Source organism: Mustelus asterias, chromosome 4 (genome assembly GCF_964213995.1).
Source record: "Mustelus asterias chromosome 4, sMusAst1.hap1.1, whole genome shotgun sequence".
Classification (NCBI taxonomy): Eukaryota; Metazoa; Chordata; class Chondrichthyes; order Carcharhiniformes; family Triakidae; genus Mustelus; species Mustelus asterias.
In genome coordinates, this window is record NC_135804.1 from 12,699,339 (window position 1) to 12,723,334 (window position 23,996).

Below are 23,996 nucleotides of genomic sequence, written 5' to 3' on the forward strand. Positions count from 1 at the left end.
TGTGGATAACGATGAGGACCATCAAAGGATACAGCAGGATATAGATCGGTTAGAGGCTTGGGCGTAGAGATGGCAGATGGAGTTTAATCCGGACAAATGTCTGGCAATGAGGTAATGTATTTTGGGAGGTCTAATACAGATAGGAAATATACAGTAAATGGCAGAACCCTTAAGAGTATTGATAGGCAAAGGGATCTGGGTGTACAGGTACACAGATCACTGAAACGCAGGTGGAGAAGGTCATCAAGGTTGCTTGCCTTCATTACAGCATGCTTGCCTTCATTGGTCAGGGTATTGAGTTTAAAAATTGGCAAGTCATGTTGCAGCTTTATAGAACTTTAGTTAGGCCGTTCTTGGAATATGGTGTTCAATTCTGGTCGCAACCCTACCAGAAAGATGTGGAGGCTTTGGCGAGGGTACAGAAAAGATTTACCAGGATGGTGCCTGGTATGGAGGGCATTAGCTATGAGGAGAGGTTGGAGAAACTTGGTTTGTTCTCACTAGAACGACGGAAGTTGAGGGGTAGATAGAAGTCTACAAGATTATGAGGGGCATGGACAGAGTGGATAGTCAGAAGCTTTTTCCCAGGGTGGAAGCGTCAATTACTAGGGGGCATAGGTTTAAGGTGCGAGGAGCAAGGTTTAAAGGAGATGTACGAGGCAAGGCTTTTTTTTTTACAGAGGGTGGTGGGTGCCTGGAACTCGTTGCCGGGGAGGTAGTGGAAGCAGGTACGATAGTGAGTTTTAAGGAGCATCTGGACAAATACATGAATAGGATGGGAATGGAGGGATATGTTCCTCGAGGGGTAGGGGGTTTTAGTTAAGTCGGACAGCGTGTTCGGTGCAGGCTTGGAGGGCTGAAGGGCCTGTTCCTGTGCTGTAATATTCTTTGTTCTTTTCTTTGATAGTGTGTCTATTATATATATATTATATATCCACAAAAGCCAGATGTCAAGCAGACTGGTAGAATCTGGGATCCGTGGGGAAATTAAACCATGTAGAGTTGGGTTTATCAAACTTTAGGATGATGAAAGGCCATTAAAAAGTGGCGGGCAAAATGACAATGGAACAGAATCAAAATTAATAAGTGAAGCACTCTCTCATTTAAAGTACAAGCGTTATTCAATAAGGTACTGCAAACATTGGAGCAAGGTGCAATATGTTTACTGAACACGTAGTACACGCAATAGTACTTCAACGTTTAACTGAAACACACAAATTACATCCTCGAGGCATTGGTTGCTTGGGAATTCAAAAATATTACAGCTCTGAGATGGTACCTTAGGCTTTTAAAAATTTCAGTAGTCATTACAAACACCTCATTTTTATACATTTCTGTCACTCAGTGTATATGACAATCCATGGAATTCTGCATAATATGAAAATTAAAATGCAGCTTCATATAGGGAATTTAATTTACTTATTTTTTATTAATACTGATGGAACAAATTGTTTTTTTCCAAATGACCAACAAGTAATAAAACCTTAGTTTCACTCCATCCATAAATTATAATCTTTCCAAGTGAATTCTTGAATTAAATGTTTCACTTTACTTCTGTAGCTTGTTTGGCAATTAAAAATTATGACCTCCGACAAATGTTTCCATTGTGGAATTAATACTTACCTACAAATGATCAAACAGCTAAGTTTCTCTGAAATGTACAAGTCAACATACAATGTCATGTCTGAAGTAAAATTTCTTCCTTATTCATCCTAAAAGTGAAGCTTCGCTTCAGGCTCTTTCACTGCAGGAATACATCACCGAGTAAACAAGTTAATGAAAGCTAAAAAGAAACCCCCAAAAATCCCCTCAATAAAATTAAGTCAGGCAATGTTTCTAATTAACAAGAACCTTGGAAAAGAGATTTTGACCACAGATCACAAAGTAGAACCTGTGCCCTTCAACACAAGGGTTTCCTCAGTATTCACACTAATCAAAGGGAAAAAGAAGCACATTTTCCTTTCCCTAATTCTATGGTGAATTGGTCTATGGCCAATCTTTGCTTCCTCCTACCATCCCAACTCAAATCGAAGGCTGAGCATGGAACCCTCGTGGGTCTCCATGGCTCAGCTATTCACTGTATGAAGTCAGTGGACCATCAGAGGAACTCAAATTATCTAGTCATTTATGAGGAATGCACAGTAGGGGGGAGATCATTTAATTAAAAAAAGACGACATTTAATAGATGTAACAAGCTACCAATCCAGTATCAAAATTAGGGTGCTGGACTTAGTAACTGTAAGTATATGATTTTTCTTTTAAGTTGCTACACAGGCAAATCAGAGTTGCATGCATTATTATAGATCAAATATTCATTGGGGTCTGAAATTGAGTTAATGTTTGATTACAAAACTAGTACATAATTTAACTTAGTTTGAAAGTTTAGGGATGAAACGGAGGAAAGATGGGATAAAAAGTCAAGAAACAGGAATAATTAAAATAAAATATAACACTACTAAGTAGAAATTATAAACTATACTACTTATTCCAAACAATGCTTTTATACTTTGGGACAAAATCTAAATACTGCAGGTGCTAGTATTCTGACAACAGAAAAAAAACTGGAAACACTTAGCATTCTGGTAGGATCTGTGTGGGGAGAGAAAGAGTTAATGTTTCAGGTCTGTGACCTTTCGTATAAGAACAGGTTTTGGTCCGTTCACCAGAAATGAACCCACAAAATGGTAAGCCTGCACAAAAACAACAGAATTGTAAACGCCAGAGAAAGGCTCAGTCACATACAAGTGGTTTCACTTTTTTTGTATAAATACTTATTCAGAAACTTTTAAAAGTCAAAGTAATCTTGGTTGCTTTTGAACTATAATTCACAAACTTAATCATTTCATAAAAGTATGATACGAGAAAGTGCGAAACAATCACAAATTTAAACATCTGCAATTCTCAAATGTATAGGAAAAAATGTAAAGCAAATTACTTTTCTGTCACCCTGACAAACCTGTAAAGAGAAGGAAATTCATTGGTTATTTTTGCAACTAGGGATTATGCTACTTGGCACAGCGATTGTAATATTAATCAGATTTTTTTTTTTAATTCTTTCACGAAATGTGGGTGCCACTACTAGGCCAGTATTTACTGCCCATCACTAACCGCCCTTGAGATGATAAGCCACCTTCTTGAACTGCGACAGTCCATTTATTGTAGGCACACCCACAGTGCTGCTCGGGAGGGAGTTTCCAGATTTTGACCCAGTGAAGGAATGGTGATGTGGTTCCAAGTCAGGATGGTATGGTTTAGAGGAGAACTTGCAGCTGGTGGTTTCAACATTAGCATTGCACATCACGGGACCAAAGAACCAGACTGAAATGCTTCTAAAAAATTTTTTTTGCTGAAACTAAATTCCATATTTCTGTTGGCAATTGTTCCTTATCACAGGATTTCCAAGACTGAATGCTGAAATCCTAGGATTACAATATGTGTCCAGAATTAAAAGTTCCAACAGTACGTCCTTTAATCAGGTTTAAATACAAACCAGGTGAATGTCAGTGACCTCTCTCCAATCACTGGAAGTCTCAAATGAAATGAGCAACTTTAGTTTTGCTCCTGCTTGTTTGTGAATCAAGTGGTGAACTGGCAATTGCACTCCGAATGTCAAGGATATTGGGTGTGTTTGCACCACCACATAGAAATATATGCATACATGCATCAAATATATGCAGAAATATATGCATACAAGGTGGTCAGAATTTCAAGCAGTGGAAAGGTACTGAATGCAGTAGTATACATGACATTTGTCAACTAGGATATAGCCAACCCAAGAAATTTAACCTGCAGTTAATAGTATAAACAATGCATAAACATAAGCATAAACAATGGCATTGTCACAACTCATGGTGTTATGCGAGTTGGAATATGCAACCTTATTCAAAGAACATTATTCCACTAACAACTTAATAGTTAAGGAAGGAGCTTCAATTTGGTGGGCCCCATCTTTGAATTTTTGTAACATATTAAGAAACAAAACAGCATAAGACTCCAATAAGTGCATCATAATGTCATGAGGATGGTTGGTCTCAGCAACAAGACATTGTATCCTTGCAGTAGGTGGTGCTTTACAAGATGTGAATTGAGGCTTATTGCTCAGGTAAAGGATATTTTATTCTGCCTCACTTCAATGGGATGTTGGATGCAAAATAAATTGAAGACTGATATTGTTCACAATGACCCGAACACTGGTGCACAGCATAACTGTTCACAAAAAGAACAGTGCCTGCCAGAGGTTAAGGGATTTATGAAGGTCAGCTATAACCGGACCATGTCGTCACAAATTAGTGACAGAAAAGGTAACTGTCCTCAAAGCTCCAGATTACAAAAAAAGCCAGTTATTCATTCTGGCTTCTGATGAACCACAACAAACAATATATAAATGTATGCTCATAGGCATAAAACTTTCAATTGTAACTCCACTACATTGTACAAAGGATAACTTGAAATGTTGTGCCAAATTAGAAGTTTAATTTTTATTAAGCATGTAGGTTCCTTAATGTTTTGAAGTAGAAAGAAGCATTGTTGGGGAAGAGACACTTGTAATGTTTTAATTAAAAATTGATTTTCTGAAGAAATACACACATTGTATCACAGTGCAAATCCTTAATGAGTGTTTATAATCTGTATGCAATATTTCCACTTATATCAAATTTCCCCAAACTGTACTTGATAGAGCAGAATCTTCACGATTCCCCAATTAAACAAAATCATCAAACCTAATCAAAGTTGTTGAATATAAACTTCAAGAAAAGACATGGAATATCATAGACCTACACTGAAACTCTTGAAATACATTTTGCTACACATGAAATGGCTTGTACCATTTAAACTTCTACAGTATCAGTCATCCTTACCACTTTTACTATGTCTGAGGTTTTACACTTCATGACTGAACATGAAAAGATCTTTAACAACAGGCTCATCACAAAAAAGGTTTTAATTTTTAAAATTGTAGTTTATAATACACACCTCCAGCTACACGTTTCTTTTTTCCTGTTTTTGGGTGGTCCCATTGGGTTTTCAGCTCAATATGACTATTGGATAAAGAGAAAGTAAGTAGTAAAACAATTTGCCTACAATTTTTTACCGATACATTCATTTGCAGATTAACACAAAATTTGTATGCAATTATGAAAGAAAGACAAATCAATATAAGCTTTACAGAGAGAAGTTAATGAAGGTAAAATTGCAAAAAGATGAAAAAATACTGCAAGCAAAGATACATTACTTAAGGAAGACACTGTTATTGGATGTTACTTTCTAGAAGTTGTAAAAACTCAAAATGATATCCTTAATATCCAATGCCCATACAAGTGGCTTCCAAGCCACCAGCTGAAGTACAGCCAGTCTGCAAACATTTGCTCCAACACATGCCATACATTACAATGATCCAACCAAATTGAGAGTTGGGAGATTGAGGGTGCTGGGAGGAGGCAAAAAGGAGGGATGGGGCCAGAGAAGTATACAGTTGGAATTTTAGAGAATTTAATAATTACTTGGAAAAGTTGATTTTAAAACTTGCCTCAATTTAGCCCTTGGACATGAGTTTTTGATTAATTAAATAAACCTTTGAAGGAATGAATGAATGGGGAGGCAGTGGCATAGTGATATTGTTACTGGACTAGTAATCCAGAGACTCAGAATAATACTCTGGGGACCTGGGTTCAAATCCCACCAGATGGTGGAATTTAAATTCAATAAAAATCTGCAATGAAAAGTCTAATGATGACCATGAAACAATTGTCAATTGTTGTAAATACCCATCTGGTTCATTATTGCCCTTTGGGGAAGGACATCTGCTGTCTTACCTGGTCTGGCCTATATGTGACTCCAGATTCACAGCAATGTGGTTGACTCTCAAGGACAATTAGGGATGGGCAATAAATGCTGGCCCAGCCAGTGATGCCCACATCCCATAAAAAAATTTTTAAAACATACAATTCTGAGCTGATCCCCAGCTGGAAAATCTAGGTGTTGTCCAAATAGCGTCTTCCCTCAAGAGGATACTTGGAATCTTTGAATGCTCTACCTTGGAGAGCTGTGAAAGCTCCATTGCTGAATACATTAAATTCTAAGATTGATAGCTTTTTGGATACTAAGAAAATCAAGGGATTATGGGATATGGTGGTCCAGCTGAGATCGAGAATCAGCCAGGATCACTTTAAATGATGAGGGGCCAGTAGGCCTATTCCTATTTTGTCGTGATAAAGTGTGGGGTCAGATGCAGAAATAAAACCGATCCAATCTGAGAGATGGGCTTTTAAGAGGTTCCAGGAAATACAGAAGAAGCAAAACAAACAATGGTCCAGGAAGAGAATCCATGAGGCAACCACTTAGTTACTGACTGCATGAATGACCTACTGAAGTAGAGTGCATGAAAAACAGACAACAATTGGGGATCAGTGAGGGGTGGAGAGTTCAGGCAAGAATAGATGGCCAAAGAAAATCACCAAGTGGGGAACAGCTGTGGGTGAATTGGAAAATTAAATTTAGGATTTGAAGTTGAAGTTCGGCGGCACAGTGGTTAATGCTGTTGCTTCACACCGCCAGGGACCCACTTAGATTCCCAGCTTGGGTCACTGCCTATGCGGAATCTGCATGTTCTCTCCGAGTCTGCGCGGGTTTCCTCCGGGTGCTTTGATTTCCTCCCACAGTCTGAAAGACACGCTGGTTAGGTGCAGTGGCCATGCTAAATTCTCCCTCAGTGTACCCGAACAGGCCCAGAGTGTAGCGACTAGGGGATTTTCACAGCAACTTCATTGCAATGCCTACAAGTAAGCCTACTTGTGACACTAATAAATACACTTTAAACTTTTGGAGGAAAATGCAACTGGTTTGATTAGTAAGTTTGCAGATGACACAAAGGTTGGTGGATAGCGATGAGGACCATCAGAGAATACAGCAGGATATAGATCAGTTGGATGCTTGGGCGGAGAGATGGCAGATGGAGTTTAATCTGGACAAATGTGAGGTAATGCATCTTTGGAAGGTCCAATACAGATAGGAAATATACAGCAAATGGCAGAACCCTTAAGAGTATTGATAGGCAGAGGGATCTGGGTGTAAAGGTACATAGGTCACTGAAAGTGGCAACGCAGGTGGAGGTCATCAAGAAGGCATACAGTATGCTTGCCTTCATTGGTCGGGGCACTGAGTTTAAAAATTGGCAAGTCATGTTGCAGCTTTATAGAACCTTAATTAGACCACACTTATAGTGTCCAATACTGCTTGCCACACTACCAGAAGGATGTGGAGGCTTTGGAGAAGGTACAGAAAAGATTTACCAGGATGTTGCCTGGCATGGAGGGCATTAGTTATGAGGAGAGGTTGGAGAAACTTGGTTGTTCTCACTGGAACGACAGAGGTTGAGGGGGCGACCTGATAGAAGTCTACAAGATTATGAGGGGCATGTACAGAGTGAATAGTCAGCAGCTTTTTCCCAGGGTGGAAGAGTCAATTACTAGGGGGCACAGGTTTAAGGTGCGAGGGGCAAGGTTTAAAGGAGATGTATGAGTCAAGCTTTTTTTTTTTACACAGAGGGTGGTGGATGCCTGGAACTCGCTGCCGGGGAAGGTAGTGGAAGCAGATACGAAAATGAGTTTTATGGGGCGTCTGGACAATTACATGAATAGGATGGGAATAGAGGGATATGGTCTCTGGAAGGGTAGGGGGTTTTAGTTCAGTTGGGCAGCTTGGTCGGTGCAGGCTTGGAGGGCCGAAGGGCTTGTTCCAGAGCTGTAATTTTCTTTGTTCTTTGGATTTGCTGGACCACAGGTTGAGCCGAACAATAGCCAAGTGATGTAACAGAGGCCTTTCTACAGGAAATTATACTGCTGGATTAGCTAAGGTTCACAAGGCATGGAGACAGGGACATCTGACAAGTTATCAGTAGGAGAGGATTCTATCAGTAATATAATATTCTATTAGCAAGATAATTATTTTTTAAAATTGTAAATGACAAGTACTTTTCTGTGACAATGTTATGGCTCTCACTGACAAAGGTATTTGCTGGTAGCTAGATACTCATCAGGAAATCTGAAAAATCAGAGGAACATTTGGCTGCTTTGTTAAATTTGAGTCTTGCACTGGATGTTATTCACTAATGTGGAGATGCCGGCGTTGGACTGGGGTAAACACAGTAAGAAGTTTAACAACACCAGGTTAAAGTCCAACAGGTTTATTTGGTAGCAAAAGCCACACAAGCTTTCGAGGCTCTGAGCCCCTTCTTCAGGTGAGTGGGAATTCTCACTCACCTGAAGAAGGGGCTCAGAGCCTCGAAAGCTTGTGTGGCTTTTGCTACCAAATAAACCTGTTGGACTTTAACCTGGTGTTGTTAAACTTCTTACTGTGTTATTCACTAATTCAGTGCTCCACATATTTACAAATCTAAACTGACACTTAAGGTCAATGCTGTCTTGCATATAAGCAGATGAGGCTCCATGAAAGAGCACAGCGGAAGGAGGAATATTACATTTGTAATGAAATAAAATACAATAGCTTCATTGGAGGGCATTTAGGTCAAGGCTTGTGTTCTCACTGTTGTTGCTCCAAATGTCAAAGCTGCGTTGATTTCACCAATCAGAATACTCATGATAGAAGGAGCTGTGTTTATAAATAGAAATGCCAAATTTAGAAACAATTATAGATTTTTTTATCCTATCTTTAGTACTTCAGCCCCTCTGAATGACAATTTATTTTGACAATTATCTACATTTTTGAAAAGGTGGGTCAATGAAATCATATTTCATTTTAAAAAAGAGACTATTTAATGAACATGAGCACCCAAAGAAAAGATTTTTAGCAAAATTCCTTAGCATTGTGTAATAAATACCTAGAATTTAGCATTTAATTAAAATAACACATTTGAACTGATCATTTCTCATATGCATTGACTCAAGTACAACCGGGTTCCCTAGAGTGCTGCAGTGACATGATCAGCCCCCGATGGGAATTTGAACGTAGGGAAGATACTTTTTGCTGAATTCCGTTTAAGAAGCAGTTAGTTAGCTCTGACAGGAGAGCTAAGTGTTGTGGAAACAAAAACACTTGCTTTGTTTTACCCATGGAAACTTGGCTGCAGTTGAAATTTAAACATGAGCAAAGTGTTAAAAGTCTAAGACATACTACACATAAAAAGGCTTTGAAAAAGAGTGATGTAAAAATTTTACAGCCTCTTTTTTTTCATCTTTCTCAATTGTGTCCCTTTCACCTCCTCTCAGGTGAATGACTGGTACAGGGGACAGTTCTACAGGAGTGACATACGTGATTTCTGCTGTGGATTTCAGAAATGACAAGTTATCTCTCAACAATGGGAGATAGAAAACAAAACCCCTTTGCACAGACAATTATGTGGCGGTAACAATGAGGCTCAGACAATTACCATTACTAAGACTTCAAAATGTGCACCTCAAATCTCATATAGGCCTGCCTTACAAAGGCTGAGATTCCCACTGGGGGTGGTGAAGGTAAAAGCAGCTCAATCTCAAATTCACATTTAACCTCAGCAAACTGTGCATAGGAGGCAGGTGAAGTGGATGACCCCAGGGAGAGGAGACAGGCAGCTTGAAAAACATAAGCCCAGGAGAGTTTGCAAGTTATCAGTTGGACCGAACAGCACAAGGTTAGTTAACAACCTAGGTGCTAAGAATAAAGCTGGATTTCTCTTTTTAAAAAAGTGCATTTGAGCAATGAAGTCAATGCTCATTCGCCTTTTAAGCTCAACTGCAAGTGAAGGGGGGATAGAGAAAAGAAAACTAATTTTAATTATTTGTCACAAGTAGGCTTACATTAACACTGCAATGAAGTTACTGTGAAAATCCCCTAGTCACCACACGCTGGCACCTGTTTGGGTACACTGAGGGTGCACCTGGCCAGCATGTCTTTCGGACTGTGGGAGGAAACTGGGGCACCCGGAAGAAAGCCATGTAGACACAGGGAAAACATGCAGACTCCACACAGACAGTGACACAAGCTGAGAATCGAATCCGAGTCCATGGCACTGTGAGGCAGCAGTGCTAACCACTGCACCACCATGCCACCCAACAACTTAGGTGCTAAGAATAATGTTGGATTTCTCTTTTTAAAAATGTGATTTTAAGCGATGAAGTCAATGCTTGTTCACCTTTTTAACTCAACTGCAAGGGGGAGAGAAAAGAAAGCATCACTGTTTTAACAGTTTTAATTCAATGCCCATCTGAAAATCACTATAATTTATTCTTTTTTAGAAGCGTGAATGTACAAGTGGCACGTGTAATATGACATCTACTCTGCTTATGAAATCTACATTGCAGAAAAAAACTTGTGAGCAATTCAATCAAGTTGGATACATCACTAAACATTTTGTATGTTGAAATTTAAGCATGGGATGAAGAATTGGCAGAGTTAACTGTAAGCTTTTCCTGCTGGAAATGCCTTGCTGAAACTTTCCCATCCAATTCCATTATCTTCACCCCATGCTTAAACTACAACACAAAAAAAATGTAAGGAGTGAATCTAATCAATCAAGTAAGATACATTGCTAAACTTTTTTCTGTGTTGAAGTTTAAGCATGGGGTGAAGAGGGTGGAATTGGATAGGAAGGTTTCAACAATGCAACTTTCAGTAGGAAAAGTTAAGTGGCAAAGTGGTTAGCACTGCAGCCACACAGCTGCCAGGGACCTGAGTTCAATCTCCAGCTTGGGTCACTGTCTGTGCGGAGTCTGCACATTCCACGTAGGTTTCCTCCAGGTGCTCCGGTTTCCTCCCACAGTCCGAAAGATGTGCTGCTTAGGTAGACTGGCCATGCTAAATTCTCCCACGGCGGAGTGTGGCAACTGGGGGATTTTCACAGTAACTTCATTGCAATGTTAATGTAAGCCTACTTGTGACACTAATAAATAATCTTTAAGTTTTGATTTGCTGGAGCACAGGTAGAGCCCAACAATAGCCTTGTGATGAAACAGAGGCCTTTAGGACAGCACGGCAGCACAGTGGTTAGCACTGCAGCCTCCCAGCGCCAGGGACCCGGGATCGATTCCCAGCTTGGGTCACTGTCTGTGTGGAGTTTGCACGTTATCCCCGTGGGTTTCCTCCGGGTGCTTCGGTTTCCTCCCACAGTCCAAAGATGAGCAGGTTAGGTTGATTGGCCATTCTAAATTGATCCTAGCGTCAGGGGGATTAGTTAGGGTAAATGTGTGGGGTTACAGGGATAGGGCCTGGGTGGGAATGTGATCAGTACAGACTCAATGGGCCAAATGGCCTCATTCTGCACTGTAGGATTCTATAGGAAATTATACTGCTGGATTAGCTAAGGTTCACAAGGTATGGAGGCAGGGACATCTGACAAATTATCAATAGGAGGGGGTTGCAACTGAAATACAATATTCTATTAGTAAGATAATTAGCAAAAAATTGTAAATGACAAGTGCTCTCTGTGGCAATGTAATGGTTCTCACTGACAAAAGTGACGCCAATAAATAAACTTATAAAAAACTAAGTTAGATTCATTCCTAAGCAGGTTTTGTTGCTGAAGTTGCAGCATGGGATGAAGAGAGTGGAATTGGATGGGAAAGTTTCAGCAATGTATTTACAGCAGGAAGAGCTTGACAGTTAACTCTGCCGGTGAAATGGGAGGGGATTTTAACCTTGCATCCCACCCCCATTCCTTTTTTTATTTATCATTATCGTTGTTGCGGTTTCCTTACTTGGCGTAGTAAACCCAGCCGTCCTTGGTGGTGCGCTCCTCCCAGCCGGGAGGCAGCTCGTCCTCGCTGTCAGTGTCGTCCAGCCCGGCGTACCTCAGAGCAGACATGGCTTCCCTCCCCTCCACGCTCGAGCTCCAACCGCCGCCGCCGCTCGAGCCAACCCCCACCCCGACCCGCGCCGGCTGTTTACCTACCTCACTTCCGTCACCCCGACCGGAAACAGCCACCACAGCGCCTGCGCACGGGGCCGCCCGCCGCTCGGCACCATGGGAGTTGTAGTTTTCATCCCATCGCCTCCCCAATAAAGTGTTAAAGCAAATTACTGCAGATGCTGGAATCTGAAACCAAAAGAGAAAATGCTGGAAAATCTCAGCAGGTCTGGCAGCATCTGTAGGGAGAGAAAAGAGCTGATGTTTCGAGTCCAGACGACCCTTTGTCAAAGTTGGAATCAAGAAATTAGGTTTACAAGTCTACCAGAAATAAAGTGTTTAAGTTTATTTATTAGTGTCACAAGTAGGCTCACATTAACATTGCAATGAAGTTACTGTGAAAATCCCCCAGTCACTACACTCTGGTATCTGTTTGGGTACAATGAGGGAGAATTTAGAATGGCCAATACACCTAACCTGCACGTCTTTTCAGACTGTGGGAGGAAACTGGAGGACCCGGAGGAAACCCACACGGATACAGAGAGAACGTGCAGACTCCACACAGGCAGTGACCCAAGCAGGGAATCGAACCCGAGTCCCTGGCGCTGTGAGGCAGCAGTGCCAACCACTGTGCCACCCTGCTGCCCTGTAGTTGGTGGAAACCGGAAATAAAAACAAAAAGCACAAAGACTGCTGGAAATGCTCAGCTCACATTGCAATGTTTACCACCACACTGCAGAGGAATTTCCTTGACTGTAAAGTACATTTTTTATCCAAAGAATAGTTTTTTAAAGTTTATTTATTAGCATCACAAGTAGGCTTACTTTAACACTGCAATTAAGTCACTGTGAAAATCTCTTAGTTAGTACAGAATCCCTATAGTATAGGCACTGAAATGTGGCGACGAGAGGATTTTAACAGTAACTTCATTGCTGTGTTGATGTAAGCGTACTTGTAACACTAATAAATAAACTTAAACTGCAGAACAGAAGGAGCATAAAGGTGAAATACTGCAGATGCTGGAATCTGAAACAAAAACAGAAAATGCAGGAAACTCTCAGCAGGTCTGACAGCATCTGTGGAGAGAAATAGAGCCAACGTTTTGAGTCTGGGTGATCCTTCGTCAGAACTCTGATGCTGTCAGATCTGCTGAGATTTTCCAGCATTTTCTGTTTTTGTCTCTGATAGAGCATCCCACCCAGACCCTATTCCCATAGCCACACATTTTTACCCCACTAATCCCACTAACCTACACATTTTGGGACACTAAGGGCAATTTATCATAGTCAATCAACCTACCCTGCACGCCTTTGGATTGTGGGAGGAAACTGGGGCACCTGGAGGAAACACATGCAGATACGGGGAGAACGTGAAAACTCCACACAGACAGTCACCCAAGGCCAGAATCAAACCTAGGTCCCAGGCGCTGTGAGGCAGCAATGCCAAACACTGTGCAATTAGCGGAGTAAATATGCAGGGTCCTGGGGATAGGGTCTGAGTAAGATGCTCCATCAGATAGTCGGTGCAGACTTGATGGGCCGAATGGCCATCTTCTGTGATTCTACGATTCTAGTTGGAAACAGGCATTCTTGGGCAATAGCCCGATGTGTGGTCAGAAGCTCATTTTATAATCAAATATGGACACCACTGTTGTGAACAGTCTGACCACCTAAAAACAATTGCTAGGAAGAAGAATGGAATTAGTGGCTAGGGAACAAAGCTTGTGGTGCAAACCAGAGATCTTGTCCTTCCCAATAGTATGCAAGAGATTACTGCTCAGTCAGTGCTGGATGTCAGACAAGTAGTTGGACAATTTCAAGACAGTAGAGCAGTCAAGAGGTCAAGGGGCGGCTCAGTGGTTAGCCCTGCTGCCTCACAGTGCCAGGTACCCAGGTTCAATTTCGGCCTCAGGTCACTTCCCCTGTGGAGTTTGCACATTCTCCCTGTGTCTGCATGGCTTTCCTCCGGGTGCTCCGGTTTCCTCTCACACTCCAAATATGTGCAGGTTAGGTGGATTGGCCATGCTAAATTACCCCTTCGTGTCAGGGAAATTAACAAGGTAAAAGCATGGAGTTACGGGGATAAGGCCTGGGTGGAATTATTGTTGGTGCTGGCTCGATGGGCTGAATGGCCTCCTTCTGCACTGTAGGGATCCTATGATTCTATGAAGATACCTGGTGGTGAAGTAAAGCTTGATGTCATATCAGAGTACAAGTGGAAATTAACACTGTGTTTTGGGATGATGTCACCAAGGAGCAACATATGGGTGAGAAATAGAAGCAACAAAAGAGGCAGAAAATGCTGCAACGCAAACCAAAATATTGTTAGCACTAACACAAATGCTGGCACTGACCCCATTAATTGAATCTACAAACTGATTATCTACTTTAATTGTGGTTTTCCTAATATAATATAACATTTCTTAAGCTGGTCTATTCCGTCTTTTAAATAACATTTTAAGATGAAATGTTTGTTACAATTTTCTTTTGTAGTGCATACCTATAATCATATACATTGCCCTCAGGACATAAGAAGACAAAGTAAACAACAGCAACCTGCTCCTGAACTAAAGTCAAAAATATGGCTTAACAAGCCCCTGGAGAGCAATATCTGAACTATAGGCAGCAACAATTCACCTGGAAGAACATAATTGTTCCAGAAGGATGACAGAGGAGAGAAAGCCTTGCAGTTGAGCAAGAAAGAAAAGCAATAAAATAAATATAAACAAGCTGTGCTGTTTTCTGATACACGGGACAAGGGATACAAGGTTTTTGTGCATCATATATTCCCTATCCCTTTCAATAGAGCTTGGATTCAGTAAGGAAGTTATGTAGGGTACGATCTAGTAGCTAAAGACACAGCTACCATTGATGGGACAAAGGGACATACAAATGTGACCAGTCAGAGATATAGAGAGCATAGGTGGGTTCTGTAAAAAGTCAGTGAGATAATAAGGTCCCTTTCAGACTTAAGTGCCAGAAGGAGCATTTTTTTAAGTGGGAAACCAGGTGATATATCAGTGGGAATGGTTGCAATGGACAAATGTGACTTGGTGTGGGGTGGGATACAATAGAGGCAACTGAATTTGAGAAAAACTGAAATTGATGGTGGGTTTTCTGCAAAGCGAGGAGCAGCAGCAACACGGCAAGTGACAAGAGCACCAAGGGAGTGGCATGCAGTCAGTAAACAGGTGAGTGAAATCTGGGGAATTTTGTGCATCAAATAAACATAGGAACAGGAATAAGCCATTTAGCCCTCATGCCTGGTCCACCATTCAATGAAATCATGGCTCATCTGCAACCTAATTCCATACCCTTTGGTATCTTTTGCTATCAAAAATCTATCAATCTCAGTTTTAAAATTCACAATTATTCCAACACCAATTGCTGTTTGCGGAGTTCCAAACTTCGAGCACCCATTGTTCGAAGAATTATTTCCTAATTTCTCTCTTGAAAATGCCAGCTCTAAATTTTTGACTTTCTTCCCTAGTCCCAGACATTCCCAATAGTAGAAATAGGTTCTCCCAAACGAACATTTCTGCTCCCCTTAACTTCTTGAAAGGTTCAATCAAATCTTTCTAAATTCAAGGGAGTATGACCCTAATTTGCATAATCTCTGCGATTTGCTAAACTCTTGAGAGTCCACATATCACCCTAGTAAATCTATGGTGCACTCTCTAACAAGGCCAATATATCCTTCCTAAGGTGTGGTGAACAGATTAGCTCACAATACTCTAGGTGTGATCTAACCAGTGCTTTGTATAGTTGAAGATTGGCATCTACCCCCTTGTACTCTATTCCCCTCGATATAAAGACCGGCATTCCATTGACCTTTTTGATTATTACAATGATCTATATACCTTTAGCCTCCCTCTCAAGTTGCTTTGAACTGTTGCCATTTCTAGCTTCATACCATTCAGCAATCAATCTATTCAGCTACATGCCCGAGTAAGAAAAATTCTTACCAAAGGCATTTTCCAAAATCGCATCACAACGATTTTTTTAAAATTTCAACTGACACTAGAACTTTATGTTTTTGCTTTTAGTAAATGGAGTGGGTAGAACAGGGTAGGTTTGAATGAATATAACATAAAAACACTTTTAAGCCAAACCTCAGGCGATCACTAGTGACTGACCCTCGCAAACAGCTCAGCAGGCCCAAACTCACACAGGTAAGAAACTACTCTTTCTGAGTCCAAAGTGGGTGACCTAACATTTGTCGACATTGAAAATTACTTCCCATAGTTTTGCCCATTTACCTATTCAATCAATATTTCTTTGTAACTTTATACTTCCATCTACACTGCTTAAAGTAACATCTATATTTGTGCCATCGTGCATTTCTATCCCATTACCTAAGTAATGAATAAATGCAATAAATGTTTGAGGCTCCAGCACAGATCCTTGTGTGACATCACTTGTCACATCTTAGCAATCAGTGTACCTGCGTATAATCTTTACTGTCTCTTTCCTTATCAATGGAATTAAAATTCATCTCAAATCACTCCCCAATTTTGGTTTCCTTGCCCTTGATTTCCCTTCTTTGCCAACTCGCAGGTGGCTGGTTCTCACAATATATTACACAACAACCGTTGGTGTAAAACTACAAGCAAAGTTTTCAAGAGCACCTCCAATCTGAGTTGGAAACCTTAGCCACAGTGATCAAATCTTACAGTAAGGGACTCTTCAACCACAGAACAGGTGCGGGTGGTGCTGGTGACCATAAGAGCAGCAGGCAAGCTGGTAACCATAGGATCCAAGGGGATGGGGGGTTTGCAGGGGATAGGGGTGGATACAGGGAATAGCGGTGAGTGCAGAGGACAGCGGTGGGTGCAGGGGAGTTGGACAGCAAGGTGCAGGCGATAAAAGGTGCAGGTGATAGGGGGATGCTGGTGACAGGGGATGCAGAGGATAGAGGGGTGCAGGGAATAGAGGGGTGCAGGGGACTGTGTGGTGCAGGGGATGGGGGATGCAGGGGATTGGTGGATGTAGGGGAGATGGATGGACGGATGGGATAGTGGAATACAGGGGATGGGGGGTACAAGGAATAAGGGGTGGTTGCCATTTATCTCCCGGTGGCTTTCAGAAAAAATGCTTAAAATAAAACAGGGAAAAGCAAGAGGACACTCCCCTATCAGTCACCCGCAGGCTGTCTTAGAAGAACATCTCTGAGGGATGTGGGATAAACAGTCTAAATAAGGGAAAATCCCTTAACCTGAGTTATCAAAAGTGGAATAAAAATGTTTCACCAATTCTCCCCACCCCCATTTCAAATGATTTAAACAAATTAATTGTTAAATATTTCAATTAATTTCTATCACTAGGAAAACATATCTGTTAACTCAAGTCATGATCCTGTCCCCTTGCTGTACAGCCACCCTTGATCCTACATATTCAGCTTGGATTTGTCAAGTAGTTATCATCCTGTTAGCTAAAATGAAGTGTCAGGTCAAACCCAAGATGGGGTGCAATGCCTCATTTAGGATTTTGTGTGCCTCTCGTGGGGACGATGACTTGAATTTAATTGAATTGATTTATTGTCACATGTAATAGGACACAGCAAAAAGTATTATTTCTTGCGCACTATACGTACAGAAACATACCGTTCATTTTGATTTATTATTGTCACATGTATTGGTATACAGTGAAAAGTATTGTTTCTTGGCGCACTATACAGACAAAACATACCGTACATAGAGAAGGAAAGGAAAGGGTGCAGAATGTATTAGTCATAGCTAGGGTGTCGAGAAAGATCAACTTAATATACGATAGGTATCTATCATATAATTAATGATTGTAATTAATGAGTACTTAGGGGAGAAGGAAAGGAGAGGATGCAGAATGTAGTGTTAAGTCATAGCTAGGGTGTAGAGAAAGATCAACTTAATATATGATAGGTATATGTCATATAATGATAGAGTGCATAGGGGAAAATGAAAGGAGAGGGTGCAGAATGCAGTGTTAAGTCATAGCTAGGGCGTAGAGAAAGATCAGCTTAATATAAGTCCATTCAAAATTCTGATGGCAACAGGGGAGAAGTTGTTCTTGAGTCGGTTGGGATGTTGATAATTGGATCTAATTTGGATTTTTTTTTCGGATGGAATAAAAATTAAAAACAAAATAATCCAATGATTAGTTTGGGGAGCCTTCTCAAGAGAACCCTGAAGGTTCAAAGGGGGTGATGTGGATTCTATTGGCAGCTCTGCCCTCATCACCCACCACTGACCTTTCCCCCACAACCCCGCGCTACTGCATCCGGGTCAAAAGGGAGAGGCATTTCCGGTTCCGCCTAGCAACCGCTTCGTTGCCTCTTGGTGTGTCGTTTCGTGGCTGTGGGCCTTAGGAAGAGACGATGGTAAAAAACAAAACAACACGCGAAAGAGAAAATAAATATCTTGTTGTTGTTGCTAATTGACGGGTTGTTTACTCAGGGAGGTTTGCGGTGTGTCAGTGTCATTCCCCCTCTGCATCTGTCAGGCTCGGAGACTCTGAATGTTCAGGGCCGAGGGAGGAGGGATGGCAGTGAGTCCAGGGCCTTGAGCTGGGTTTAACATTGTGCTTGCCCGGTTTAATATATGATAGGTATATAGATATATATCATAGAATTAATGATAGAGTACATAGGGGAAAGGGAAAGGAGAGGGTGCAGAATAATGTTACAGTCACAGCCAGGGTGTATCCGGTTCGTGCAAGTTCCTTCTGCTCAAGCCATTTACACAGCACGAAGTTCTTCTGTCGGTTTTATATGACTCTTATTGTGATTGAAAACAATGAGTGTTGGAAAGACTCAGCGGGTCTGGCAGCTTCTGTAGAAAGAGAAAAAATAAAAGTTAACCTTTCCAGTCCAATGTGACCCTTCAGAGCTCTGAAGAAGGGCCCTTTATTGGACTCTCTCCTCTCTCCTAAGATGCTGAGTCTTTCCAGCATTTCTGTTTTGTTTCAGATTCCCAGCATCTGTAGTATTTTGCTTTTATATTATTGCTCTCGTAGTGATTATTATTTTTTGGAATGGCCCTCTAGGGGTTGACTGAAATCCTTTACAATCTGTATAAATCATTGGAAATGGAGGAGATGGGGTGGATTTCTATTATTCCCGCTTTTTGATGATTTGGGCTGTATTGATTGTCGCTTCAATATTTTAAAACAGTAATGTCTAATCACTTTTTTAAAACACTGTGGACTTCTATCCAGATTTTTTTGTAAACAAAGGATTAGCTGGACCTTTGACTTGGCAATGGGGTAAATTGTTTTTTTTTGCCACTAGCTATGGTGGATATGTGAATTAATCTTAGAGGTAGGATATATTCGCATTTAGAACAGAATCTCATTAGCGATAGACAGCATGGTTTTGTATGAGGGAGGTCATGCCTCACAAATTTGGTTGGGTTTTTTGAGGAGGTGACAAAAACGATTGACGAGGGAAGGGCCGTGAATGTCGCCTATATGGATTTTAGTAAAGCGTTTGACAAGGTCCCTCATGGAAGGCTGGTGCAAAAGGTTAAATCTCATGGGATAAAAGGTGAGCCAGCTAGATGGGTGGAGAACTGGCTTAGCCATAGAAGTGGAGAAGCCGGCGTTGGACTGGGGTGAACACAGTAAGAAGTCTCACAACACCAGGTTAAAGTCGAACAGGTTTATTTGGTAGCAAATACCATAAGCTTTCGGAGCGCTGCTCCTTCTCCGAAAGCTTATGGTATTTGCTACCAAATAAACCTGTTGGACTTTAACCTGGTGTTGTGAGACTTCTTACAGTGTTAGCCATAGAAGACAGAGGGTGGTAGTGGAGGGGTCTTCTTCCGGTTGGAGGTCTGTGACTAGTGGAGTTCCGCAGGGCTCTGTACTGGGACCTCTGCTGTTTGTGATATATATAAATGATTTGGAGGAAGATGTAGCTGGTGTGATCAGTAAGTTTGCGGACGACACGAAGATTGCTGGAGTTGCGGATAGTGATGAACATTGTCAGAGGATACAGCAGGATATAGATAGGCTGGAAAATTGGGCGGAGAAATGGCAGATGGAATTTAATCCAGATAAATGCGAAGTGATGCATTTCAGTAGATCTAATGTAAGGGGGAGCTATACAATAAATGGCAGAACCATCAGGAGTATAGACACACAGAGGGACCTGGGTGTACAAGTCCACAGATCCTTAAAGGTGGCAGCACAGGTGGAGAGGGTGGTCAAGAAGGCATATGGCATGCTTGCCTTTATTGGACGGGGCATAGAATATAAAAGCTGGCATATGATCTTGCGGCTGTATAGAACGTTGGTTAGGCCACATTTGGAATACTGCGTCCAGTTCTGGTCGCCACACTACCAGAAGGACGTGGAGGCTTTGGAGAGAGTACAGAAAAGGTTTACCAGGATGTTGTCTGGTATGGAGGGTCTTAGCTATGAGGAGAGATTGGGTAAACTGGGGATGTTCTCCCTGGAAAGACGGAGGATGAGGGGCAACCTAATAGAGGTGTATAAAATTATGAAGGGCATAGATAGGGTGAACAGCGGGAAGCTTTTTCCCAGGTCGGAGGTGATGAACACAAGGGGACTTAGAACAAAGAACAGTACAGCACAGGAAACGGCCTTCGGCCCTCCAAGCCTGTGCCGCTCATTGGTCCAACTAGACCATCCGTTTGTATCCCTCCATTCCCAGACTGCTCATGTGACTATCCAGATAAGTCTTAAACGATGCCGGTGTGTCTGCCTCCACCACCCTACTTGGCAGCGCATTCCAGGCCCCCACCACTCTCTGTGTAAAAAACGTCCCTCTGATATCTGAGTTATACCCCGCCCCTCTCACCTTGAGCTCGTGATCGTCACCTCCGACCTGGAAAAAAGCTTCCCACTGTTCACCCTATCTATGCCCTTCATAATTTTAGGTCTCCCATCATTCTCCGTCTTTCCAGGGAGAACAAGCCCAGTTTACCCAATCTCTCCCCATAGCTAAGACCCTCCATACCAGGCAATATTCTTCTCTGCACTCTCTCTAAAGTCTCCATGTCCTTCTGGTAGTGCGGCGACCAGAACTGGACGCAGTACTCCAAATGTGGCCTAACCAGCGTTCTATACAGCTGCAACATCAGACTTCAGCTTTTATATTCTATACCCCATCCTAGAAAGGCAAGCATACCATATGCCTTCTTCACCTGTGCTGCCACCTTCAAGGATTTGTGGACTTGCACACCTAGGTCCCTCTGTGTTTCTATACTCTTGATGGCTCTGCCGTTTATTGTATAACTCCCCCCTACATTAGTTCTTCCAAAATGCATCACTTCGCATTTATCTGGATTAAATTCCATCTGCCATTTCCCCGCCCAATTTTCCAGCCTATCTATATCCTGCTATATTGTCCGACAATGTTCATCGCTATCTGCAAGTCCAGCCATCTTTGTGTCATCCGCAAACTTGCGGATATATATATATATATATATATATATATATATATATATATATCACAAATAGCAGAGGTCCCAGTACAGAGTCCTGCGGAACACCCGGAACACCACTGGTCACAGACCTCCAGCCGGAAAAATACCCTTCTCCTGTGGCCAAGCCAGTTTTCTACCCATCTAGCCGCCTCTCCTTGTATCCCATGAGCCTTAACCTTCTTAACCAACCTGCCATGAGGGACTTTGTCAAATGCCTTACTGAAATCCATATAGACGACATCCACGGCCCTTCCTTCGTCAACTGTTTTTGTCACTTCCTCAAAAAACTCCACCAAATTTGTAAGGCACGACCTCCCTCTTACAAAACCATGCTGTCTGTCACTAATGAGATTGTTCCGTTTTAAATGCGCATACATCCTGTCTCTAAGAATCCTCTCCAACAACTTCCCCACCACGGACGTCAAGCTCACTGGCCCATAATTACCCGGGTTATCCCTGCTACCCTTCTTAAATAACAGTACCACATTCGCTATCCTCCAATCCTCAGGGACCTCACCTGTGTCCAATGAAGAGACAAAGATTTCCGTCAGAGGCCCAGCAATTACATCTCTTGTCTCTCTGAGCAGTCTAGGATAGATGTCATCAGGCCCTGGGGATTTGTCAGTTTTAATGTTCCCTAAAAAACCTAACACTTCCTCCCTTGTAATGGAGATTCTCTCTAAGGGGCCAACACCTCCCTCTGAGACACTCCCAGTCAACAAGTCCCTCTCCTTTGTGAATACCGATGCAAAGTATTCATTTAGGATCTCCCCTATTCCCTTGGGTTCTAAGCATAATTCCCCTCCTTTGTCCCTGAGAGGTCCGACTTTTTCCCTGACAACTCTTTTGTTCCTAACATGAATAAAATGCCTTAGGATTCTCCTTAATCCTATCTGCCAAGAACATTTCGTGACCTCTTTTTGCCCTTCTAGCTCTCCGTTTGAGTTCTTTCCTACTCTCTCTCTATTCCTCCAGAGCTGCATCTGTTTTCAGTTGCCTGGACCTAACGTACACCTCTCTTTTCTTTGTGATCAGATCCTCAATTTCCCTGGTTATCCACGGCTCTCGAATCCTACCTTTCCTATCCTTCCTTTTTACAGGCACATGCCTGTCCTGCAGCCTTATCAACAGTTCCTTAAAAGACTCCCACATGCCAGACGTGGACTTGCCCCCGAACAGCCTCTCCCAATCAACGGTCACCAATTCCTGCCTAATCTGGCTATAGTTAGCCTTCCCCCAATTTAGCACCCTACCCTTAGGACAACACTCGTCCTTGTCCATTACTATCCTAAAGTTAACAGAGTTGTGGTCACTATTTGCCACCTGTTCCCCTACCGAAACTTTGACGACCTGACCAGGCTCATTTCCCGGAACTAGATCCAGTATAGCCCCCTCTCTAGTTGGGCTATCTACATACTGTTCCAAAGAACCTTCCAGTACGCATTTTACAAATTCCTCCCCGTCCAGACCCCCAGCCCTAAGCACTTTCCAGTCTATACCAGGGAAATTGAAGTCTCCCACTCCAACAACCCTATTTTTTCTGCACATATCCAGAATCTCCTGACATATCCGTTCCTCCACTTCCCGTGGGCTGTTGGGTGGCCTGTAGTATACCCCCAGCATAGTGATTGCACCTTTCCTGTTTCTGAGCTCCACCCACAGCGAATCATTACATGACCCCTCTAAATTGTCCACCCTCTGCACCGCTGTAATATGCTCCCTAACTAATACCACTACTCCCCCACCTTTTTTAGCCCCTCCTCTGTCTCGCCTAAAACACTTATATCCCGGAATATTCAACTGCCAGTCCTGTCCTCCTTTTAACCATGTCTCCGTCACCGCAACCACGTCCAAATTCCGCGTAAGCATTAAGGCCCTAAGTTTGTCTGTCTTACCCGTTATGCTCCTTGCATTGAAGCAGATGCACTCCAGACCTCCAGGCCCACTCAGGTAATCCTGCTCCAGAATGCTCTTCTTCTTATCTAGCCTTGCCCTAGCCCCCAGCCTCAGTACTTACTGACCTACTGTTTTGATCCCCACCCCCCTGCCACACTGGTTTAAACCCTGCCGAAACACTTTAGCAAAACTCCCTGCCAGGATATTTGTGCCCTTCCAGTTAAGGTGTAACCCATCCTTTCCGTACAGGTGCCATCCTCTCATGAAGACTTCCCAGTGATCTATGAATTTGAAACCCTCCCTCAGGTTCAAGGTGAGGGGGGCAAGGTTCAACACAGATGTCAGGGGGACGTATTTTACACAAAGGGTGGTTGGGGCCTGGAATGCACTCCCAAGCAAGGTGATTGAGGTGGACACGCTGGGATCATTTAAGACTTATCTCGATAGCCACACGAACAGACTGGGAATAGAGGGATATAAACAAATGGTCTAGTTGGGCACATGAGCGGCGCAGGCTTGGAGGGTCGAAGGGCCTGTTCCTGTGCTGTATTGTTCTTTGTTCTTAATGGCATTATGTTGATTTTCCAGTTGTAGGGTAACCACGAGCAGTCTGATTACAGGTTTTGACCTTCCAAAAATATGTTGTTTCTGGGGGGTTGTTGAGTCGTTTGAGGGTTCAATGATGCTCATTGCTGATTAGAGTAATTTGTGGTACTGGTCTAAAAGCAGCACTTGTATATTGACAAAAGTGTTTTTCCCAACAGTGTTCTTGTATCGATATGCAAAGTAATCCACAAACAAAATTAAAAATAGCATTACATGAGTGGGCCATATGATCCC

At 42.2% G+C, this 23,996-nt stretch overlaps 2 protein-coding genes across 3 annotated transcripts in view; one reads left to right on the forward strand and one right to left on the reverse strand.

The window, feature by feature from the left end:
- Positions 1–11,843, reverse strand: part of wwox (WW domain containing oxidoreductase) — a 924,282-nt gene extending 912,439 nt beyond the window's left edge. For both annotated transcript variants that reach the window (XM_078210560.1, XM_078210561.1), the window contains exons 1-2: positions 11,688–11,843; positions 4,975–5,039 (exon numbers count right to left, since the gene is read on the reverse strand). In XM_078210560.1, coding sequence (XP_078066686.1) covers positions 4,975–5,039; positions 11,688–11,794 — 172 coding nt within the window. In that variant the 5' untranslated portion in view covers positions 11,795–11,843. The remainder of the gene's footprint in view (positions 1–4,974; positions 5,040–11,687) is intronic.
- A 6,248-nt stretch (positions 11,844–18,091) lies between these two features.
- The window catches only part of dynlrb2 (dynein light chain roadblock-type 2), a 28,539-nt gene continuing 22,634 nt past the window's right edge, over positions 18,092–23,996 (forward strand). Inside the window, exon 1 of the mRNA XM_078210562.1 lies at positions 18,092–18,190. Coding sequence (XP_078066688.1) covers positions 18,188–18,190 — 3 coding nt within the window. The 5' untranslated portion in view covers positions 18,092–18,187. The remainder of the gene's footprint in view (positions 18,191–23,996) is intronic.